Below are 23,921 nucleotides of genomic sequence, written 5' to 3' on the forward strand. Positions count from 1 at the left end.
TAGTAAATGATTATAATTAGATGGCAGCTTGAACCGAGTGGTTGAAATGTTTACGTCAACATATTTGTGACAGACGAATATGTTGACAATCGGGGACATGTTGAGCGATGGCCCATCTCTCTTCCTTGCACGCCCAAGGAACGAGAGAAGCAATGCAAACGACGCCAACAGAAATGTTGGCCAACACTTGGGACTCGTGTGTGTTGCCACGAGCCGTGTCGCCAGCATTGCGGTGGTAAAGCTCGGTGGTGACGCGGCCCAGCGGTATAGCCGCAGAGGTTCATGGTTCGAATCGAGCAGCGACCCTGGTTATTACTGCAACGAGTAATAGCCATAATAATGCAGTGATTCAATCACAACCAGAAATACTCACTCGGTGTTATGGATGCGGCGTGTATAACATGGACAGTCAGGGAGTAAAACATGCCCTCTGAAAAGGAATTGGTTAGAGGCAGGAAATTGAAGGGATTGGAGGAGAAATACGAATGCAAAGAGCGGGAACGGAGGATGATTGACAGGGTGAATGGTTGGAATCCGTTATAGAAAGTGGAAGGTGATTGGCTGGAGGGAAAGCAGGCCAAGGAACCTTCGGTACTTGAGGGATATATAAAGAGGAAGCAAGAGAGTTCGGGATGCGTGGGGTGAAGGGAATCCTTGCAGACTGTGTCTCTCTGTGTGAAATAAAGACTCCTACTGTTGCAGACAATTGTCGGTGTTACTACAATAATAATATGTGCCGTCTGCTTCGCAGTGGACGTTAAAGACCCGAATGACGTAATTCACAAGAGCAGGCCATTGTGTGCTGGCGTCAAGGTCCAAATTTGGCACGTTGGAAAATTACACCGCAAATTACTCAATTGGAATTAAACGCCCCCACCAATGCCCCAGACCACTCTTGCAAATTAAACTATCCTGGTCTCTTGAGTTCTCCATGTGGTTAAACAAAAATACACTTGAACTTGCGGAGGTTAATATCGATAAAATAGTCACGCAATAACATCTTTATATTTGCAAATTTGGATGAGTGTGGGTGCGTGACATATTTTATTGACCAAGGTCAAAATGCTGCCTAATTATGATTTAATAATGGATGATTATAGACACCATGTGTTTATGTTTGGCGAAACATCAATTCATTTCTTTCCACTCAGCAATAGTTGTTTTTATTGACCAATACATATGTACCGAGACATATCCACACGTACTTAGCAAAGTGACGCTTGTCAGTGCGCTTGCAGAGACGTGATAGAGATCACAAAATCACGTCGGAACAATGTTAAACAAACTGGACACCGTTACACGTTACTGAAATCAAGGGGAGCCTTTGAAAAGTCCCATTGACCATCACAAGCAGTACATGTTCACGTCGTAGAAACAGACTTCACAATGCATGGCACCTCCATTCTGTGACGCAGTGCAGTTGCAATTGTTGATTTAGAGCGCTGAATTTATGTTGAAATATATAAAAAAATCAATGTGTTGGCTTCAAAACATAAAAAACAAGTTACATTAAAAATTCTGACAGATATAGTGTAATTTTCTTATGTTATATGTATTTAGGACAATACCAGTGTTAAAGATTCAATCAAAATATACAAAGCACTGCAATTATGGAAACCTGCGTAAAAATGAATGCAATGTATAATAATACTGATAATTATGGCTCCCAGACAGGATTTTGGAATGAAAAAACCACCATGGAATTGAGAAACTCGGTATCCAGTGCACCCAGGTCAAATCACAAGAATTCCCCCAGTGTCAAAAAGCCACACATCGTCTTAAAGGCATTGTCAATATCATTACAAAAATATATATACAACGACTCATTATGACACTGCTCCACATTACGACATAAAACACCGTCCCTCGTGTTACGACACTATAAAGCATGTTCCCATGTCACCCAATGCAATGATTTTGTTTACCATTGGGGATGAAAAAAATAAATCATTGCCATGTACAAATATTCCCCATTTTAGCACAAACATCCATGAGGGTCATGTGGAGGGGGGGGGGATGTGATAGCTTGAGCAGTCGGACACAGATACCCACGTGAATAAACAGCCAGCGCCTGGCACAACAGCACACTGGGCTACCCATTGTCGCCCCACCCTATCCCACGGCCACAGCCCGTCACATCTCCACGAGCTCACGTACGAGTATCGTTTGGTCTCTTCGGCCCAATCACCTTTTGCCCGTTGCGAATCCCACATTGCTCGAAAATGTTAACTCGAGTGGGGTGGGGGGGGGGGGGAGGAAACACCGCCAAAAGAATTATCCACTGAGTTCTCATCCCTCCCCCCAGGCAAATATGCCAGTGTGCCGAGATGTGCCGGGGCATCCTGCTGCAGATCACCTGCATATTCGTGGGTCCCACAAATACCTAGCGCCCCACCCTGTCCACTGTGTAATGGGGCATGAAGGCAGCAGCAGCGGCGCAGCGCGTGGAGTAGCTACAGCATGGATAGCCCCCACGATGAGTCTACGGCAAGGAGCGCACACTTACCTCGTCCGTGTCGGTTAAAAACGAAACGCTCTTTGTCTTATGGGAGGATTTTATAGCCTAAACCCCAACACATAATTTTGCGTGTGTTAACAAGTGTATAAGCACCTACTCAATGAGCCTTTGAAAGCACATCAATTTGAAATCCATCACGCTATATAAATTCAAAAACAGCCAGGGCACATATGCCGTGCGGGCTTCCCATGCAACCTCTATAAACTCCATTACAACTGAACGGAGTGCAATTTTGGAATTTACTACAACGCGTACTGCATTCGTGAAGAGCATCGTGCCACAACATGGATTTCTTAACATAATTTCAAACCCCAAGAATGATTTAATTATTCCCAGAAAGCCAATAATCTGTGCATATTTTACTTGATTGGTGCTGTCCGTTTCTGGGTTGGTCTAGGTTACAAACACTTCTTTGACCCCCTTATTTATCCATTAGAAACGTTAATGACTTTTGCTAAGCTATGATCAAATACCATGAAGGCTGGTCCACACCTTGGTTGCATGCGACTGAAACGATTGCATGTAGACGTCTCTGCCATCAGAGATGTCTGAATACAAGCAGGCGATTGAGTTATGCTCGTGTGAGAGCAATCTGGTTTTGCAACGGAATGCTCCCGTGTGGATGCGCATAAATACGCAGTGTACATTTGCTGTATAGGTTGTGGATTCAAAATGAATTTCATGCAATTAATTTGTGGATTTGAGAAAGGTATATTTTTTCAAATTATTTTGGTTGTCATTTGTACCGTGTATTTATGTAATCGCTCGTGATATGCAACTTGTTGTATTAGTCGCGAGTTCACGAGGATCATGTTTGTAGTCTCATTGCTGCCGTTAAAACAGTAACAGTGAGAAGTGGCTCAGGAACTATGGAAATGAGTTGGCAATGATGAGATCCTGGTTTCAAATCCCATGATTAAACTGCAGTTTCAAGTGTTAGCAAGTGAATGGTCTCAGCCCAATCACCAATGACACAAAACAAATATCTTTCTAGATTTGAAGCTTTCGTGACTGCAAGGAATCATATTCTTAGGTTTTTTCGGTAAAGTCACGTAGGTAAAACATCAAAATTTATAAAAATAAAATAAAATAAAAAATCACATTAATTTTGATGTTTTACCTACGTGACTTTACCGAAAAAACCTAAAAACAAATATCACTTACATTTTGCTTATTCAAGCAATAAGACAATCAAGCGACATTATGGCTTGATTATTACAATCTTTACAGGGCCTATGTATATATAAATATACACATGCTTCTAGCATTCTTTCAAAGACGTCTATTTATGAAGTAGTGCTGTGGCGTCATCTTTCCGAGGCCATTCTCTGACGCGGGGTGAATGGTCTGCTGACTGAACATATCCTCGCGTACGATCCTGCAGCTTACGACATGCCACGAAGGGCAACATGAAAATATGAGTGCAAGGATAACTAAAAGCAACATCAGAGAGGAGGCGGCACATGCCGAGGAGGCCCAGTATAAAATGCAACATGGCGTACCTGGTCCGGGGAGGGCCTGTGGTTGGTGTTTTGAGATTTCCCTGGGTGGTGGTGCCGATGGTAATGGTGGTCGTCTTCATAGTTATCTGCCATGAGCTTCATTCTGTTCTGAGTCTGAAATCAGACAAGCCACAATGCAACGTGTGTTGCATACAGATGAATTCTACTTACAGCCCCACCATCAGAAAAATAAACACAATACTGTGAAAACCATTTTCACACTCATAATTTGTTTTGCATGTTTACATTTTTTTTTTACATTTTCTCAAACGAAAATAAAACCATTGCTTTCATCTGTGTGATATGGTTTCATGATTTTGCAATATTTTAGAGTGAGCTGAAGCCTTCCACAAAATTGATGGCGAGTAATAATAAAAATTGTAAATTGACATTTTTTTATGTTGACAATAATTGTGGAAAATTATATAGATTGTTATATAAATAGTATTTTTGTGAGCGATTACTTTTATGGACACATGCTAACAAATTAATGTTTATCAGTGCTTATACATTTAAATAGATTACAAAAGACATTATTTCAACGTGGCTGAATTTAGACATATGCGAAAATCATTTTCAGGACCTAAATGTATAGATACAAAAAAATCGAAATATAATTCTGCAAAATTTTCAATGCCTTGTGATTAATTTATGATAATAAAAAATCAACAATAGAGCTTATGATTTTATACAATAGGGCTTATCATGCAAATATTTTTACACATTTGTTTTACAAAAAAAAACCTTCCCAGGTATATATAAACAATACTGTGCACAACCTTTGCATGATACAGCCCTGCAAGCATAACAGATTTATTTGCCTTTTAATGAAGCAATATTTGATAAATCGTTTAAGCAGCAAAAAGATCAAACTGCTTTCCTCCACAATCGTCATCATGATCATCTGCCGCTCATGGCAACGAGACGACAAAATTTGGCACCATTTATTCAGCAAAAAAAAAATCGCAATTGACATTAAACAATGGTTGTGTCAACTCGCTGTTGGCAATTTCATTGTTGGCCTCATTCTTCATTTTTTTTTCCCTTTTACCATCTGGTACATGGCATCTGCCAAAAGACATTCAAACAGCAAGGCCCCCTCCTCCATCTGCAATGGTGACAAATAAAGACCGACATTCACAAAAAGCCTCTGTTCAAACAGTTTCCCTGCAAAACAACCGCGTCAATATTAATTTGTTTTCCGCATTCGTTTGCCAATAAAATAATGCGAGTGACTTACTAAAAACTTTTTGAAACAGCCTCAAGAAAAAAAAAATACATTGGCCTTCCATATCGGGTACCAGCAATCGCACCCCCTCCAGAAACCAAAGTTGGTATTTTAGCTAAATTTACCAGAGAATTGCATCGGATGTGCGTTTATTAAAGCAGAGCCCTATTTCAAATGCTATACGTATCCTCTACATCCACCTGTCTGAATTGCGCTTCGGGGGAATAAAAGTCCCCTGGGGACTGTAGAAGGCTGACACGGGGAGAGTTGGAGAGATTCATCCTCCTCTGTCGCGTTATCTGTAGTGCTGTAGGGTCGTACGCTATTCTCTGAATGCATCCACTGTATCCCGAAGCCCTTTATTACTCAAGAATGCACGACAGCACATCCGACCGCAACAAAGCGGGCGCCCGGTGCTATTTCCATTCCTCCATTTATTTGGCCAGCATTCTTTGGAAGCAATGGTGGTTCCAGTAATTGTTATCGTGACAATAAGGGTAATGATAATGCTGCTAAATGACAGCAAACAACAGAAGCCTTGCAAAGGATACTGTTTGATAATAATAAGAATGATTATACACATATATACCTACAAACGTAAACATGTGCGCACAAGAAATACAAGAGTTGCTCCAGCGTATGCCATTTGAAGTAACACAATGACACTAAATGCTTTGGAAATAAAATGTCCTCTACATTTTGCACGAGCTACCCGATGCATTTCTCTTCTTCTGTATGGCAGAGCTAAATACCAATATCAAGGTCTGCCAGCCATGCCGAGGGCTTCTGGAGAGTTGGTGTAGTTTTTTTTTAATTCATCTGTTGAAGGAGCGCAGACTAGAGTGGTTTACCATATGGTCCAGAGTTTGGCTTCCATGGCCACAATTGTACTCCTGTGGCATGCCTTTAATTTTCCATCAATGAAGGAGATGTGCGCATTGGCCTGTTGATGTTCTGATGATGACTCCAGTGTCTTTGAAGACTGCTAACTTAAGGCCAACAAGCAGTGGAGAGCTGGCTGGAGTAAGGGGTCTGTTAGCTGGATCAGACAGCCATGCATGAGTAGGTCATGCTATCGTAACCTCTCTGCGCTACCGTGAGAGTAACGTCTTGAACAGTGACGACGAGTCAGCTGATCAGGTACCCTGAACTCAACTGTGATCACAGCTACGGCCATACACGCTACTACGGTTGCCGCGATATGGCAATGCCACGAAACATCATACGATGTTAGATCCACGATTACCGTTTTGCAAAACGTCATATCATCATTATGGTTGCTCATTTCACGTTTCTTAAATATGTTATTCCCTGATAATATCGATTCAATGAGTGCTTTGCTAAATGTTTTCCGAAGCAAGAGTGACTGTGATAATGTTAGCATTATATTATTTAATTGTATTCGTGTGATTGACAGCATGTGCATTATAAGTATTAGAGACTGTGATGATAAGAAATAATTATGGCAGGCAGAGGTCGAGTGAACTGCAGTTGAAGAACTTCTAAGTCGTATTTATCCACACTGGAAGCACGACAAAGCATTAAAAAACAATAAAAGCGCAAAGCGCGATTAACAAAGTCACGCTAAACTAATAGCGCGTCGATGTTCATATCGTGATACTGTGGCAAGACCTGCGGGCGACACACAACTGTGTCAGGTCTACGGAGCACGGACATTTAAACCGAACCGGGAATGTATGTGGCTTAAATGAAAGTCGCACCATGCTGGCGGGAGCAACAGCTTTACAGAAGAGACATTAAACGTGCTCAACATTCACAAATCGCGGGTGTTTAACGTCTGGAATAATTCCAAAACACAGACCAACATTACATTTAAGTAAATTATAGGCTCCACAGATGTCTGCAGATCACGAGTTTACCTTGCATACACTAATTCCACACTTAATGAATTTAATTTATCTTAAGTTACATTTGATGAAATAAGATATTAGTATTATGTTGAGAAACTAATTGCTTATTTTAAAATGTGTGCAGTACACTAATCCTCGTATTTTTTTATACGTGTACACACTAACCTGTGGCACATGGAGATTGTGTATATAACGTGAACAGTTATACAATGAAGTGGCCGCATACAATGTCTGCCTTTAAATACAACTGAGCAATACAATTATTAAACTGTGCAGAGCTCGCAGATAACTTTGGTCATGAACAACATCATCAGCAGCCATGTTCAATCCACTTCTGGATGAAACCCTCCACAAGCCACAACCCACAACCATGCGATGTCATAATCCACGGAGTGTACCTGCACACGAACCGATTTAATTGCTCCAAAAACTGTTCAAGTCAGCGACAAAACCAACATGAAAAGGAAAGTGGACGAAACATCTACAAACATATCCCTCCACCGTAATATTGCGAAGGGATCCTATCCTCTAAAATGTGGAACGTCTGGGCAGGTTTGAGAGCGGATGTGATCGGGAGGAAAGTGTGTGTGTGTGTGTGCATGCTAGGGAGTTGGTACAGTAGGGGGCACAGGTGGTGCATCGGCCAGTCATCTCAGTCAGTTGACTCATGGCACCTGGGTCTGCCCCGTGACCTCCTGCCGGCGGGCGTTAGACACTTCACGTGGCCTTAACGTGCACAAAGCCTGGCACAAGCGCCGTGGCGACGTCACCACCACTTAGTGGCGAATGGCGGTTGTTGTTGTTGCTAGGGAGTGGACAGCATTTACGCCAGGCGTTCCGAATTGAAGAATGCCATCTCGTCTTGATAGGGATTCTTTGTTTTAAGCTGAGGAATGGCAATGCTCAGTGTCTGGGGAAATCAGGGCTAGGTAAGGAGGCTTGCATGGCTTTCCAGCAGCTTCTTGGTGAGATGCACACGTGAAAATAATTACTCACAATGCACACAAATTAGTTTTTACCGATGCTAAGTACTAAATTGTACATTGCCCTGGTTTTATGTAACACAAGTGCAAATGAACATGAAGCGCAGCGGAAATAAATAAAGGGAGGAAGAAGAAATAAAAAGCAATAAAAACTTTTTGCATCAACACGAAAAAAACCAGGTAGCAAAACGAGACTGACCCCAATCACTTTCAACAACCTCCATAAAAAAGGTTAACTAAAATGAGCAGATGTTGCACGTGTTTTTGTGCCGAATTAAAAATGCTCTCATTGCGCAGGAAATTCCAGCTCATTACGCTTACTTTGATGGGTGGATTGAGAGCAGCATTCGCTCACGAGCGATGTTTGCCCGAAAACATCTGGAACCACCGTCTTGGGCATGGAGGGGGGTGTGTGCGGGCCCAGGGGTTTATTTTGAAATGCCAGCAAACTAGGCTGAAATGCCTCCAATAAATTCTCTTAAAAAAAAGAATGCGCGCGTGCACACACACACACACAGGGGTCTAAACAGTGTTGCCACTGAAATGAGGCCTCCGTGCCCATGTGTTGTTCTGTCGGCCTTCACTTAATGACTTCTGTGAGACGAATCGGGCACACGGGGGAGCAGGGGGGGAAGGGCAGTGTTATGGCCTGCAGAAGGGCGGCGTGGTGTGGTGCGGTGGCTGGGTGGTCGGGAGCACCTGCTGCTTGAGCTGCTGAACGAGCCTGTCCTTTTCACGCTTGAGGGCCGCCACCTCGTCCTGGGTCTTCTTTTTCTTGGAGGCCGACAACTCGAGCAACGCAATGTTGGCGTCCTTCTCGCTGATGGCGGCCAGAAGGGCTTCTTGCCTGCGAGGCACATTCGCGGGGTGTGCGGATAGGGACACGGGGGGGGGGGGGGGAAGAGAAGTCAGATTTGGAGGCCGATGAGACGTAATAAAGGAAGAGAGACGTTTTTAAAGGGAGCCGCAGGGGTTTGCAAGGAGGCAGGGGTAAGGAAGGCGTAGCACAGGGGGTGACATGGAGGGGGACCGCAACAGAGACGTGGGGCAGAGTGAGATATGAGCGAGCGATAAGGAGGTAGGGAATGACTTTAGTCACCTGTCAGCAGTTCAACCAAATGCACAGCAAGTCCAAACAAGCCATTGAGCTAAGGCTCAAGTTCTGTGGCCTTGAAAAACCCCACTTCACAACCTTTATTTAAATAATATCGCAAAAAAATGTGCAAGAATCCACTACTTGACCAATGTTTAAAGTTGGCGTAAACAACCACCACGGTACTGGGTTGTGCAGCAGTTCGGCCTGACACCTTTGAGACACCACCGCTGACAGCTATTAACAAGTAGCTTTACAAAATACGTTCCCCGCTGGATCCAAAAAGACACATAAACACAGATTGGATGTCTTTACTCACAGTGGTAATGACTACACGGGTGCTACAACCTCCCTGCAAACACAGACCCCCGCAAAAGTTCACAAACCGCACTGCACAGGAAGCCGGCTGCATTAAGACTTTTATAAACCCGCTTCCTTTCGGTGCAAACCGGGGTCAGATTTATACACGCACGCGGCAAACGGCCATTCATCCGGACCTTCCCCGTCCGCTTGAAAGGCTTTGGGCCGACAAGGCAGCTGTCCGTGTCGTAACTCACTGGGGATGGGCACGCAGAAGGGGGTCTCTTCTGTGCGTGTAACATCAGGAGTTCAGCTAAGTGATAAAGCTCGGCGTGCGACCTTTAATGGGGCCGACCGCAACTATGAAACAGATACACCTCACATGGCGCGGCGGTGGGCTCCCGCTGCGCCAGTTACAGGGGGCCAATGTGAGGGCTTAGGGAGCGACGTTGGAGGGTGGGGAAGGCAGGAGAGACCCCCCCGAAACTGTGCGGCGCAAGACAAAAAGAAAAAAAATCCACAGGAGGAGAAAGAGCTCACGGCCCGGCCCGTGTGGTATAGGTCACGGGGCTCTTTTCAAGGTGTTAATCCTTCCGAGTCATGAAGCTTGGCCCCCCCCCCCCGCAAGTGAAGAGAGAATATGATAATGGCTACCTCTTTAAGTGCCCGGCTAAGAAGAAAAAGTCAACCAGAGTCAATTATTTATTTGTTTACTAATGTCTTCGTTTCAAGGACCGCACAAAGGAGAAGAACAAACAAATAAAAGCAGAAAAGCTTTAGGGGGGTACTTAAGCTTCACAATGCAGCACCATGATAAACTGTGAAAATATGAAGCTTTCCAGGGTAACCATTGGAGAAAGCCTTTTTATGTCATTGTAAATTTTTGGAAAGGACCTCCTCAGTGATTGGCAGACAGCGCACAGATTTTTCAGATACGCGTGGTTCAAGTTGCCTGCTAAGTAAGCCTGTTTAATGTGCGCTCCTGCAGCATAATCCATTAAGATGTCCCAGCCATGCAATTTAATATTTGTTTGTTTGTGTATATTTATTTATTTGCGCAAATATGCCCCATGCACAGAACCCACGGCGCAGTATATTGAGATATTTCTCGTTGAGCCAACTCATCCTTGCGCAGTATCCACAATCCAATTGCCTGCGCACTTCCAAAGAGCCAATTTTTATACAAAGAGGACTGGCAGGAGGAGTTGGGAGGATATTTACTGTGAGACCATAGCAGTGGCCGTCACTACTCACAGTCGTTGGGAGAGACACCCATCGCTGTATGTCAATGGAGAAGGAGAAATCCCCACAAATTAAAAATGTTCCCGCTACGACTGTATATCATACTTTATTTTTTTACTAAAACAACCGAGTACCAATTGTACCATGGTCAATTTATAGTTGAACGAGTGTACATTTAATTTGAATATTTATTAAAAAGAGAAAGTAGTTTGTGCTTAAATGTGGGTGAGTATTTAAGGTTTTACATTTCTTACGGGGCTGTCCAGGAGAGAGTAAACACACCAGCGATCATTCAAGGGAGAATGCAACCAAGGCACCCATCATCTTTGTAGTAACCTTACAATTAGCTACGTAATTTGTGATTTACTAAGGACTGGCAAGCGAGCATTGCTTTTAAATGATTGTAATGGGGAAAATAGGCTAAGTTTTTTTTACTATGGAACAGTAAAAACAAATCATTGTGATTTCATCTCATACTGGCACATATGTACAACTGCCAAGTGGAGACGTAATTTAATAGAAAATAACCAATATCACTTTGAAAAAACATACAATATTGACAAAGAAGTAAATGCAATAGGAAAAGTGGTTTCAATGTGGCATGGAAAGTTGTGGCAAGCTAGTCTCAGTGTTGCAGATATTTTAAAAGTATTTGCTTTTGTAACCGATTTTTCACAATTCGCTTGAAAAAAATCCATGCACAGCCCAACACTATCAACTTAAAATATATTCTTGGTTCATCTTTTTGGTTCTTTCGGTAAAGTCACGTAGAAGGGAAATAATAAAATAATAAATAATAATTATTTTAATAAATAATGACCAAGAAGACGAATCCCTGTAGTCACGAAAGCTTTAAATCGAAATATTCTTGGTTCTTTCGGTAAAGTCACGTAGAAGGGAAATAATAAAAATAAAACAAAAAAATGATCACGACGTTTCGATTGCAACACAAGCAATCATCATCAGGTGTGGTTTTGTGAAACGTCGTGAGAATTTTATAGTGTAATATATTATTTTATTATTTCCTTTCTACGGGACTTTACCGAAAGAACCAAGAACATGAATTCCTGCAGTTACGAAAGCTTTAAATCGAAACTTTAAATATGTTAAGAAAGCAAGGAATCGTATTTTTTTTTATTGTAAAAAAAAAAAGCTTTTCACTAACCACTGAAGCCAATCACATGGAAAAAAGTGCCTTCATGTGGTGACATGCTCTGCACCATTTGACTTGTGACATATTCTAACGCAGCATAACAGAAGCGGCAGCCTAAAGCAGCAGCAGCAGCAGCAGCGTCGCTAGCAATTAATGTAGCGTGGAGGGCCAAACCTCACATTGCAAGAGCCTATCCTCCTAAGGTGACCGGGCCATGAACCCCACACACACACATTGAAACTCAGCGATGATATCAAAATTAGAGGCGGACAATGGGGGGTCCCCTTAATTGTGCTTTTTACTCTGGACTCTGAAAGGGCTTCTTTTTTCATTTGTGTTTACCAAGCCATTATCGGGTTTGCTTGGCTAAATAAGCAGTGCTTATTAGCTTTGGGCCAGGAAAGAAAGGCAGGTCTATGCTATGCAAAAAGGCCCATCAATTAATATGCATTTATTATAACTGCTGAAGGTATCATACCATGCAGTGACTTAATTTGCTTTTTCTAAAAAGAAGTCAGGCCACAATGTGCATACGTAAATAGAAATGTGCTTTAACACACAACCATTAAAGGTAGGGCTGGAACGATGACCTCCATCCCTGGTGATTTTACTTGAATTATCAAAATTCGAGGGTCGAAATTAAATTCAATATATCTTTTACCCCGTGGTGAATGTAAGCACCGGTATGGCTGTAGTTCTGACATGAACTCAATAAATACGATGTATATGAACTGAAAAATATTAATTCTTGTACGCACCATTTGATGCATTACTGCAAGCTTAATAATCGATATTAATCGATGCAATGTTCCACCCCTAGTTGGTGGTACAAGAAAACAGAAAACATAATGATGAATACCAAAAAAACACAATTGGTGCAGAAAAATCCCAGCTAATCTTTCTGATATGCTCATTATTGGAACCGGACAAACACCCCTCCTGAAAAGCATTAATATCTTCGTGACGCATTAAAAAATTAGAATAAAGCTATTTGTGACATGCAAACTTTACGAAATGGACAATAATTATTGGAGGCATGGAGCACGGGCTAGCAGCGGGTTCCCCGTGTATGCCAGCCTGCACCAGTGTGGCAACATCCACTGTGGATGCGCGCATGGCTCTATTAGCATAACCACTATCTCAGCTGAAATCCCATGTCGCTTTGGATGGAGCCATAATACTGACATTCTAATGAATGACAGCAGGTGTCCCATGGTGATAGGCGAGAGTCATTCAATGTGCACAACGTTTCTTTGCTTGTCCTTCGAAAAAGGTGGATGCCCAGAGCTACACGTACACTAAACCAGGCTGTATCCCATACCCAGGTTGAAATTATTAATAATGGACCCAAAGAAGACGTAAATTGGAACTGAATGAGCCACCGAGACATTCAGGCACATTTTTGTTGGCTGGCAATTTTTATTTTTAGCCACAGCTACCCAACAATTCTGTCTAACTGGGGCTGATAATGAAGCACCATTATTTGCGGTCAGTCTGCATTTTTTACAGTAATCAGTTGCAATGTTTGCACAGCAATTAGCAAGGCTATCTAGAATAATTAACCAGTAACCAAGGCATGCTATTTCCTTAAAAGCTTAAGGAAAGGACCAGCATACAGATGTCGTCGTTTTGGCATGCAGAGAATGATAAAGCATGTAGTGGCACTGACAACACTTGTTCCTACGACTTGCTTCTCTGGCTTATATGCAACAAATTATTCAGATAAATGGTCGTGACTAATTTCAAGCCGAATTACCTCTTTACCTTCAGGCTATTTCTTTAATTGTAACGATTCTAAAATAAATATAAAGTTGGCTTGGAATCTAGCATGCATATTTATTTATCTATTCATTTCCTTATTTATTTACAACTTGGATGATAATCACAGTGTGTATTAAGTATTCCAAAGAGGGCAGTGATCTGAAGGCATGGTCAAAATAACAGACACAAGGTGGTTTATATTCAAGGTATGTCCCCGTGACATTGGCTAGGATTAACATTTTTTTAATGCAATGAAAATTAAGCTACTGAAAGCGAAAGCAAGTTATTGATTACGATTTTGTAAACACATGAGATCACAGTTATTTGTGTCGTACAAGCTAAGAGAACAATACACAATGCAACGCGGTCTCCCAAACTTACACGAGCACGCGCTTCCAATACATCTCTGGTACTAATAGATTTTCTAAACAAAGCACTGCTTGAAATAAAGGTTAAGTAAATCTGACATTTTTCAAAAGTTACAACTGAAATACCCTAATATGACACATGGCAACAATTACAAAAAAAGTCGAGGGGGTAGTATTACACATTCACAGGAAACTTAAAGCGCTGGCCTCGTATTTTTCAAACAATATCTGATTTGGCTTAGGGAAATTTGGTCAAAAACTGAACCTGCAAAGGGGTTGGGACACACTTTATATATATATTTAAAAAACCCTCCATGAATCTACACAGCTGCGCTTTTTGGCATATGCAACACGCAACTCGTTTGGCCTGAGAACTTCTGTTTTTTAATGTCAAGTCAAATTTCTAACAATTATTTACCCTCCTACATATTTCTTCGTCAGGATAAAAAAAGTGCTTCACTGACGTGCTTCTAACCAGTGTTTATTATTACCTATCCATCAAGGTGATTTATCTAAATACAAGTGATTCTAATTTCATTGCTCGATAACACACTACTTGCATGTCCTTGTACACCCCTCTATAAATAAAGCGTCGTGACCCAGCAAATTGCCTCGCCATTTGACTTTTAAATTCACACTAAATAGGTCCCACTGCAGTTATAAAATTTAGGATAAAATATCTTGTTCATTAAGTTCGGTGAAAAAGTGCAATTTGAATGGCAAGCATACGTATACTTTCATGAGCAGGGGAAATTGGGTTACAGTTTTCAAGTTACGGTATTTAAAAAAAAGCATATATATTTGATTTAAATTGAACAAATAGAAGAATTTCATGAAGATGTAAAAATACTATGTTGATTATTAGATCGTTGGGGGAGCAATCAAAATAAACCCCGACGATGATTATGATGCAACGGCAAAGTATGCGAGCATCAACAGCACTGAGCCATAACGGCCGCTGCGCGACACAAAACCTTGCTGTGCTACCTGAAGAGAAAACGAGCTTGCACGGGAACACCTCGCCGAATTGGTGACCTGGAATGTCCCGCATCTTTTCCCACGTACAAAAAGGCCCCTTTTCTCCATTAAGAGTCCAACATGCGTCTCGAACAGACGGAGAAAGGGGGCCAAGTGCGAGGGAACCACTGGAGGAGATGGCGAGAGGCTACGCTAGGCTACGATCAAACACTTCACATCTTTGTAGCCAATCAAGCGACTTACACACAGCTCAGTGAATCATATTCAATGAAAATTGGGCTGACAGTCTTTTGCTGTCACTGAAGTACACTGCGCTTACTTGTAAAGCTTAAAATCCATGACATTCCACGCAAACCCCGTTTTTTTACAGCCACCGATGGAGCGAGGAAAGAATACTATCTTGTCATTTGTGGAATTGCAAGGGCAACGTCTGTCATATGCTAAAGGCAATATCAAGAGCGTGAGGACCAAGAGGACCATTATGTGGACTAAGCAGATGTTTAGTTCATTTACTTGCGTCTGGTTGGAAGTGGAGCATTTGCTTGGACACATTTTTTGACCAGGCGACGAGCTCCATCTGGTACCAGGAACTCGCTGACAATCAAACGTCACGTGGGGCAGATTTTCTGCACGCCAATGCTTACCTACTCGTAAAATACAAAAATACCTAAATCACCATTTACTCAGCTGCCTATTAATGATTTTACCAAGTCAGGATGACTCCATTCTTAGGAACATTACAGAATATTGGCAGGCCCATAAAACACAAAGAGCTGATGTTAAACATATCAGAGCAGTAAGGAAATTGTGTTTAATTTTGTTGAGTTGGCCATGGCTAGACCGGTTGACATTAATATAAGGTCATGTAAGACAACGAGAGCTGGGCAGAATATTATTTTGTTGAAAATTACTTTTTGGTTTTATACCATTCAAAGGGCAATCAGTTCATATGGAGGAGCACGGTGACTTGAGAAGGCATTCATCCAGCAATGGATTTGACCATGGTTGATGACGACCATGTTTTACTGTACTGTTTGTGATTTTGCAGAATCCATTGAGAAATCTCATATAGCAGCGCACCTCATGTATCAGAGAATAGTCCATGGAAGAGATCATTCACAGGACTTCTGAAATAAAAAAAATTCTTAGCACAATGGGGACACTTTCTCAAACATTTTGCAGACACCATTTTTTTTGCATAATTGTCAAACTGGTATCGTTAATTCTCAGAGCTGTACTTTATCCAAAAGAAGTGCGAAACCAAATTCAAAGATATGTTTTTGTTTGCTCCATCATTGGCGACTGGGCTAAGACGATCAATTCACTACACTTAACAACCTGGTTTACACACAGGCAGCTGCCTGGATTCAAACCCAGGATATCAGCGGTGCAGACTTAGCGCTCTGACCTCCGAGCCACCTGGGCCACCTTGCTGGAGCAGAGAAGGAAAATTAATTAGCATAGCGACTACAGTGAAGAAGGGGAGGTCATTTTGAAGACAGACCTTGAGCAAACGAGGCATGCCTCGGGGCATCCTGGAGGAATTAATATGCAACGGAAGAGACCCACTCAAGTTAGGCTAATGCCGGCTTGAACATTCCAAGCGGCAAAGATGAGACCACCGATTCATGACGCAATGAGTAGATGTCGGTGTCATAGGATATGATAATCAGATTTCCATTCACTGACTGTCATCTTCTAGAGGCTAGAGTCATCATCATTAGGCAATGTCTATCCACTGCTGGATGAAGGCTTCTCCACATTGTTGCCACCCATCACGGTCCTGCGATGGGCACAATCCATCTCATTCCTGCACATGAGCCGATTGACTCGCTTTCCATGGTGGTTAACATTCTGCTGTAGCTGCCATTCGATGCTTTCTGCTGTGGCTGCTGTTCCACCACTGGTCTTGTCCACCAGCTTCAAGTGGTGTTCTTCCCAAACCCACTTAACAGCCAGCATGAGGTTTCCAATTCGTATTTCTTCTCTGATCCCCGTGTTCATCTTTCTGCCTCAGTGTAATTCCAAGCATGTATGTCTCTATTATTCGATCTATTTTTTTATCATTGTCCGTGTTTTTTTATTTACGTCACAAGTGGCAATATGCGCATCCCAGGGCCACACGGCTATGCTGTTTTTCATTACCAAATTCAGTTTCCAAAAAGCACTTGGTTCTGTTTCTTGTTCACCACTGCGTTTCATAAAATGCATCCCAACCCACCCTCAATAATTGCCCAAGGCATACACAGCCTCCGGTATTTTTTTTTTACCCGTTTCATCCAATCACCATTGCATCTCCTGTTAAGTTCAAGGCCACCGAACAGCATGATGTTGTATCTCAGCTCTGCATCTTGCGCCGAATAATCAAACAAACTCACGAACGAAACACCACCGACATCTACAACCACGAAAAAACGATAATTCGCTTCCAAACGCAGAGCGTTTATTAAAACAAAGAGCTGACGCGTAAGCACACATGGCGGGGGCAAAAAAAAAACCTCATCAAATTATTTCACAAGGAGCGTAGAAGCATGGTGTGGCCAAGCACGCACTGCCAGAAACTGAGTGAGAACACACGGCTTGCGTGGCGACATGTCGATGCACGACAATAAGCAAAGGATTACGTGAAGCATCTCAATATTAAGTGAGCTGCATGAGTGACCAAGGCCAGATGCTGTGGATGGAGCTGCCACAAAGGCCGAGAGTGTGTGTGTGTTTTTATCGCTCGCAGTGTAGTGGGAGCCGAAGCATGGCTCTTATCCATTTATTTAACATGCATTTTGCCAAGATGGTCTTAGCAAACGGCTTAGGGTCACGCACGTCTTTGCGGATTTAATAGAGAGCATATATCCCAGACGTGAGACATAACAAATAAAGGCGAAATATGTAACAAAACAAACGGCATATGGGTCGGCTCGATGTCGCCATCGAGAGAAACGTCCACCAAGTTGTATTTTCCTTTCCAAGCGAATTTAAAATTACCTCGCATTTTGTCGCCAGAGACAAAATAGCTTCTTACGGAGACTGGACACCGCGGGTCCTTAGGGCAGTTTAATTGCACCTGGGGGACAGGTAGACTCTCCTATTAAGACATTTTTAAAGTTAACTCTTGGGGCGGAATGCTGCAACTACACGACTTTCACTGTGCGGGGGGGGGGGGGCTGCAGCTGCGATACCCAGTTCTGCCTCAGCACTCCGCTGCGGCATGAAAGCGATTTACGTGCAGTCCAGAGCCAATTTGATGAAGGTACAAAAAAAAAAGATTCCTTGAAAAGTCCAGCAGCCATGTGTTTCTCATCAGCGCTGCAAATTAGTGGGGCTCGGCTTAATTAGGCCTGGCCCTGCCTACCTCTGTCCACAGGACTGCTTGAGAAAGGTAAGAGTGTTCCTCCTTAAAATATTTGGCAGGAGAAAGGGGGGTAGATTTTTGGGAATGGGGGTGGAGAAAGCGGGGGGGGGGGGGGGCGGCTGTGTTGGTTTGGGGTGCTGACCCAGTGCCATCTGTTGAGCAATGCCCTCTTTACGCTTCGGACTTTGCCTCCTTTGTGTCTGCGGGGGCCCATGCCGTTTGCATTTAGTGATATGAATTTACGCTCTCTCCCGCCAACCCCCTTGACCCCCCCCCCACCACCTACCCCAGGAAAACAATAATCCCACTTTCGTGGAGTTATTGAAGGTCCGCATAAAGGGGTACCCTCTATCGGCATGTCCATTTAAGCCTTGCTCGATCGAACCATAAGCCTCCATGCGAGACAATTGGATAATACAAAGAAAAATATGCAAACAAAATAATAGTGATATGATAAAATAAAAAAATGTAAGTAGAAATCCCGGATAATTATTGTTTGTTCAGACTAATTGTATTCGATATCTGTTTAACTTCTGGAGTTTTCAGTCGACATGCCACCCCGGTGAAAGAGCACGAGATAGAAAATGAAAAATTTCCCAACCCGATTTAATAACGCACGAATTACATCAGTCCCGCTATGTCTCTCACAAAGTAAATAAACTGCACTGGCTCAAGGAGAAGAAAGCTAAATATTACCTAGACAGAGCAAGCACGCTATCCTCCATTACCACTTCTTGTAACTGTGAGACATTTGTTTATTAAGTGAGCAGCTGGAAAAATGTTGATCTTTTTTCCCCCAGCTTCCTCCAGTTTAGTAGCCATGTCACCCATGTCACCCTTTTAATCAAAGCCACGCTTGTATCTCGCATTGTGGCCCCAAGTGATGTCACGAGGAGGCAGCGCACGTCTCTACCTTGCTCAATGATAGGCACCGTCCACACTCTCCGAGTACGCATGGATGCTTAGAATGCCAAAATTACCAGAAGCCAATTGAGCCTCACAAAAATCCTCAGCCTCTCCCCCCATTTACGAACCACATGGCATCATTTTCCTCAAGATTTTGTATTTTTATGGTCAACAAACTTGTCATGATTGCAGCACAGCTGTACAAACGGTTAAGACATTGTTAGTCTGCTGATTTTAGACGATCCACTGTCACATTGCATGCTCCATCTAAACCTATGAAGCCTTCTGTTTTTTTTAATAGATGTATATTTGAGACCTTAGTGTAATCGTATTTGCTAAATAACAAGCGATAACGTCACTCTGGAGATTGATTTGTATGACCTAGCATGTTTTCCAGTGCATAAAGAAATATACGAATGTACAAAGACAATACTCTCCCCTCTAGAGATTCGTTTAGCTAAGTATCAAGTTTGTGGACAGCAATGTGTTTCATGTGCATATATTTATAATAATGTGACTAGCAAAGTATATGGCGTGGGAAATGTTATTGCAATTATTCTAGGAGCACACATGTTTAGTGCAACAAACCCACCGTCAGATTTCTACAATTGTTTTGCACGTACAGAAAACAAGTTGCATTTTAATAAAAAGGCTAATTTTGGAGAGCGCAGTAGTAACTTCTCTTTCAGCGAGTACAATTTTACCAAGGCAGGAATTAGCCGGGTCGCTCAGAGGTCCGAGTTGGGACCGCTGACATCCTGGGTGCAAATCCAGGCAGCTGCTCGTCATTAAATAAAGTTCAGAAGTGTAATAAATTGATGATATCGGCCCAGTCAGCAAGGACTTCACAAAAAAAGCCCATGATATAAAACATCGGTTGTCACTCATTTGACTAATAAAAAATATAATAAATACAAAAATTCAGTTTAACTGTCATATCATGAACATTACTGTCACAGATTCCCTCGACTTGAAAGGATTTCGAAGACAGCTCTGGGATATCTACTTCTGTGGGCCATTCTCTGACGTGAAAGGTTGCACTGCTCTGCAGGAGAATCTGAATGGGGACTTTGTATCATCACATGACACAAATAGCATAATTGTGGATTTTTTTTTACCAAGCGTAAGACTTTAAAACCACTGTGGGGTACATTGGAGAAAGGCATTGGTATTTACATAGCCAATCAAAGTCAACAGCATGTATTTTGGTGGCACGCTTTGCTCGCGGCTTTCATTCTTATTAGTTGCTAAGCACACGGGATTGACAAGCCGGGCGCATCGATCTGTTCTTACGTTATCAAACATTTTTCAGGATTATCTTACTGGGACAGAGAATTTCACAATGCAACAATATCGTATGTTTTATCCTTCACTGTACTTGCGTGTAATGTAAACTGTGTAATTATAGTTGGAATTGTTATTACAAGTCAGGTTCTGGGCTCAATGGATTCCAACCGTTACGCTACACCGCGTAGACAAAACAGGAGGTTTAAATTGTGAACCTTCCTATTGGAACAGGACATTCTAAACAGAGACTGAAGTCCACGAACCTCCACCCCACAATGGGCTGAGATTATACCACACACCCACCTGTTCTCAAGCAACCACTGTTTATAGCTACCGTGAAATAAAAAAAAGACCCGAATGTATCCATGGTGATGGTGAATGATATCAGTGACATTCTATAAGACAAAATAATACCAAGGACGCCAAGTTTCAACTGATAAGTCACAATAAATACTGGCAAACTGGTTGGCGGAAAAACCATAACAGCTTTGTATGTTTCTTTCTCAGCATCATTTCAATTTTTTACACCAATTGGAAGTGAAGGTTGCATGAGCTAACCCGCCAGTGAGGTCATACCAAAGAAGAAACAATGTCTTATATAGAATGTATCCTCCCCCCTCCCCGACTGTGCCAAAGGAATCCACAAATAATGTTGGTTATTATACACATATCTCAAGATGATGGCCAACAGTGTTACCTTAGAGATCCCCACGTAAAATACAAATGTGCTATTTCCTCATACGGCTAGTGTGGGGTTTCAATGTTTGGCAGCGCCGTGTATATATGTAGGTTCAGGATACAATGAACTTTTAGGTAATAAAGAGGGAGGATTAGGTGACACAGGAGAGGTTTTTTTCTCGTATTGTCCCAAGCTCATTTCGGTTTTTAAGAAATATGGCTACGAAGGTTTGTTTATATCAGATGTCTGCTTTAAAAGTTATTTAATTGTAGGAAAAAATGTTAAATACCACCTAGGCCACACAGCAGAAATGAATGCCTCAGAGAGCCAAGGAAAACACTTGGCGCTCCCCGATGCCAAGCGCTTGGGACGTTGGTGGAAACTTTTCATTTTTCTTCTAACGCCACAGAGCCATTACCACTTTTCTGCGTAACCAGACACACTTGGCAATGTCAGGTTTCCGTTCATTTTTTGTTGTCGTTGCAAAGTTAAGCCTCTGCCATGTTTGCTGCCAGCCTAGATCATGCCATCACTGCAAACGCGGTTACATGTACAGCAATGTGATAATCATAATAAATCGACTTATTAGCTTTTCCTTTCAGTACATAATACAATTTCAATTAAGCTCAGGCAGTCGCATTTAATCATTTTGGAGGTAAATTAATACGTTGACAAAATAGGAGTGGGTATTTTTTTTTTTTTACTCATAACAGCCCACCCACACGCGGACCGGATGACATCTACTGAGGATTCCTGCCGCAGTTAAACTAAAGAGCAACACGGTGCGCACGTTGCCACACCGAAGGGTTTGTCACCAGCCAGCCGAGACGAATAGGCCAGTGAGCAGCACCATTTACCTTTCATTATTGGGGCCGCCAGTTTCAACACTTTTCAATTCCCACATCAAGTTCACCTCCCTCTAGCATGTGGATTACGTGTGTGGGTGGTTTTTTTTTCCTTCTCTTTTTGGTTGGGGAGTGGTCAACCAGCCAGCCAGGAAACCTTTTCACTGAACCCTGTTCTGTATACCCAATCGCAGCCACATCTAATTTGGGCCAAGAACCTGCAAAAAAAAAAAGGGATATTCATTTACACCAGGAATATGCCTGCTACCGTACACCTTAAATTACATGTTAACATGTTTTTGTAACTACTACTGCTCTTGAGCTTTTTTTTTTACTGAGGTCGAATGTGGCTAACATGACAAGGGGTTTTCACCATGACCCCATAGGTCATGTGACGGACACACACTGTGCCTTGCCGTCCTTGATTTATTATGGGGGGAAAATAACGGTGCTTTCTACACTGGAACAGTTGAAAAGCTGATCCCATGGTCTCATACTTCGTTGCTAATGATGTGGATTTGTCGGGCATCTTATTTAGCGAAATCCATTCGAAAGCAACTTGGATTGAAATGGAACAATCATATCACTGTTTCATCTTTGATAATAAAATAAATATTTTTTTAAATGGCCAAACAAACCATGCAATTTGTACTTTTACTTCATTGCCAATTATAGACTAAAAATACCTACTATTTTAGTTAAATGCATGCACACCTAGGATTTGTGCTACATCTTAAAGGAGACAGCTAATGTTATGCTGCAAGCCTGTAAAATGACACAATAGATGGAATTCATATAAATAAACATATTCACACATTTAAGCCAGCCATGCTTAATCCACCAATAGATGAAGATCTCCCCCACAAGATATCAAGTGACGGGAGTTTTTCCTAAGACGCTTCGCCACGCTGGTCACCGTGGGCTGGCGAAGATGTTAACCATGGCTGGGAATCGGGAAAAGGGTTTCTGGGTCTAACCGTGCAGTATGATAACCACTATGCTTCTGCACCACCCTTACCAATCACATACATAATCGATGAAGGGCTATAGCTGCACGACCCACAAGGCAACCCACTTGTTACATCGCCAATCACACACAGGCACGGGGTGGCCTCCATTCATTCCCTAGCGTTCAACAATGGGTGCTCATTTTGGGTTGAATTGACCGGAGGAGAGGGTAGTAGTGGGATGGGGGGGGGGAGCCTTCACCTGGTGCTCATTTCATGTTGAGCTGACCTTGTGGAGAGAGCCTCACTGGGTGCTCATTTCAGGGTGAATTGACCTGTGGGATGCCCTCACCTGGCACTAATTTCAGATTGATTTGACGACACGGGAGACGCCCCCCATCCACCTCCCCCCGCTGAACCAAACGTTTCAGGCAGAGTTGACCTGGGTGGAGTCCTAGGCAGGCAGGTAGGGGTACACCTCGTTTCATTGGCAGTCGCGATGAATCTAGGGCTCTGGGAATGCTGCGGCGCATTTTTCACACGTCTTTTTCCATTCATTCCAAGCAGCCAAAGGGGGCACATTTTTTTGTGTTACCCATACCGAAAGTTCACGAAACATCCACAAATGAGTGGATGTTTTTTTTTCTCAGTGCAGCGTAACCATAGCTGTCATTAAGGGACAATCAAAGTCATGTATAATAACACATGCCAGTCGGCGTTGTAATTTGAGTTTTCTTTTTTACCCTCCCTTTCCTTGCGTTTGGAGAGAGGGGCAAAGCTTCACGCACCGAACACGCACGTGGTCCGGAGTCAGTGACCTCGCTCAGACCACACGTGAGCTTAGCCATGGTCCGGGGATTATTTTAGATTTTCAGCAGCCAGGAAAAAACAGAGCACAGCTGTTGGGCCCC

The 23,921-nt window shown here is 42.6% G+C and overlaps 1 protein-coding gene across 3 annotated transcripts in view; it reads right to left on the reverse strand.

The window, feature by feature from the left end:
* Positions 1 to 23,921, reverse strand: part of LOC144944336 (ERC protein 2-like) — a 179,866-nt gene that overhangs the window by 49,031 nt on the left and 106,914 nt on the right. For all 3 annotated transcript variants that reach the window (XM_078872428.1, XM_078872427.1, XM_078872429.1), the window contains exons 18-19: positions 8,802 to 8,949; positions 4,021 to 4,134 (exon numbers count right to left, since the gene is read on the reverse strand). In XM_078872428.1, coding sequence (XP_078728554.1) covers positions 4,021 to 4,134; positions 8,802 to 8,949 — 262 coding nt within the window. The remainder of the gene's footprint in view (positions 1 to 4,020; positions 4,135 to 8,801; positions 8,950 to 23,921) is intronic.

The sequence above is a fragment of the Lampetra fluviatilis genome, chromosome 34 (assembly GCF_964198595.1).
Source record: "Lampetra fluviatilis chromosome 34, kcLamFluv1.1, whole genome shotgun sequence".
Classification (NCBI taxonomy): Eukaryota; Metazoa; Chordata; class Hyperoartia; order Petromyzontiformes; family Petromyzontidae; genus Lampetra; species Lampetra fluviatilis.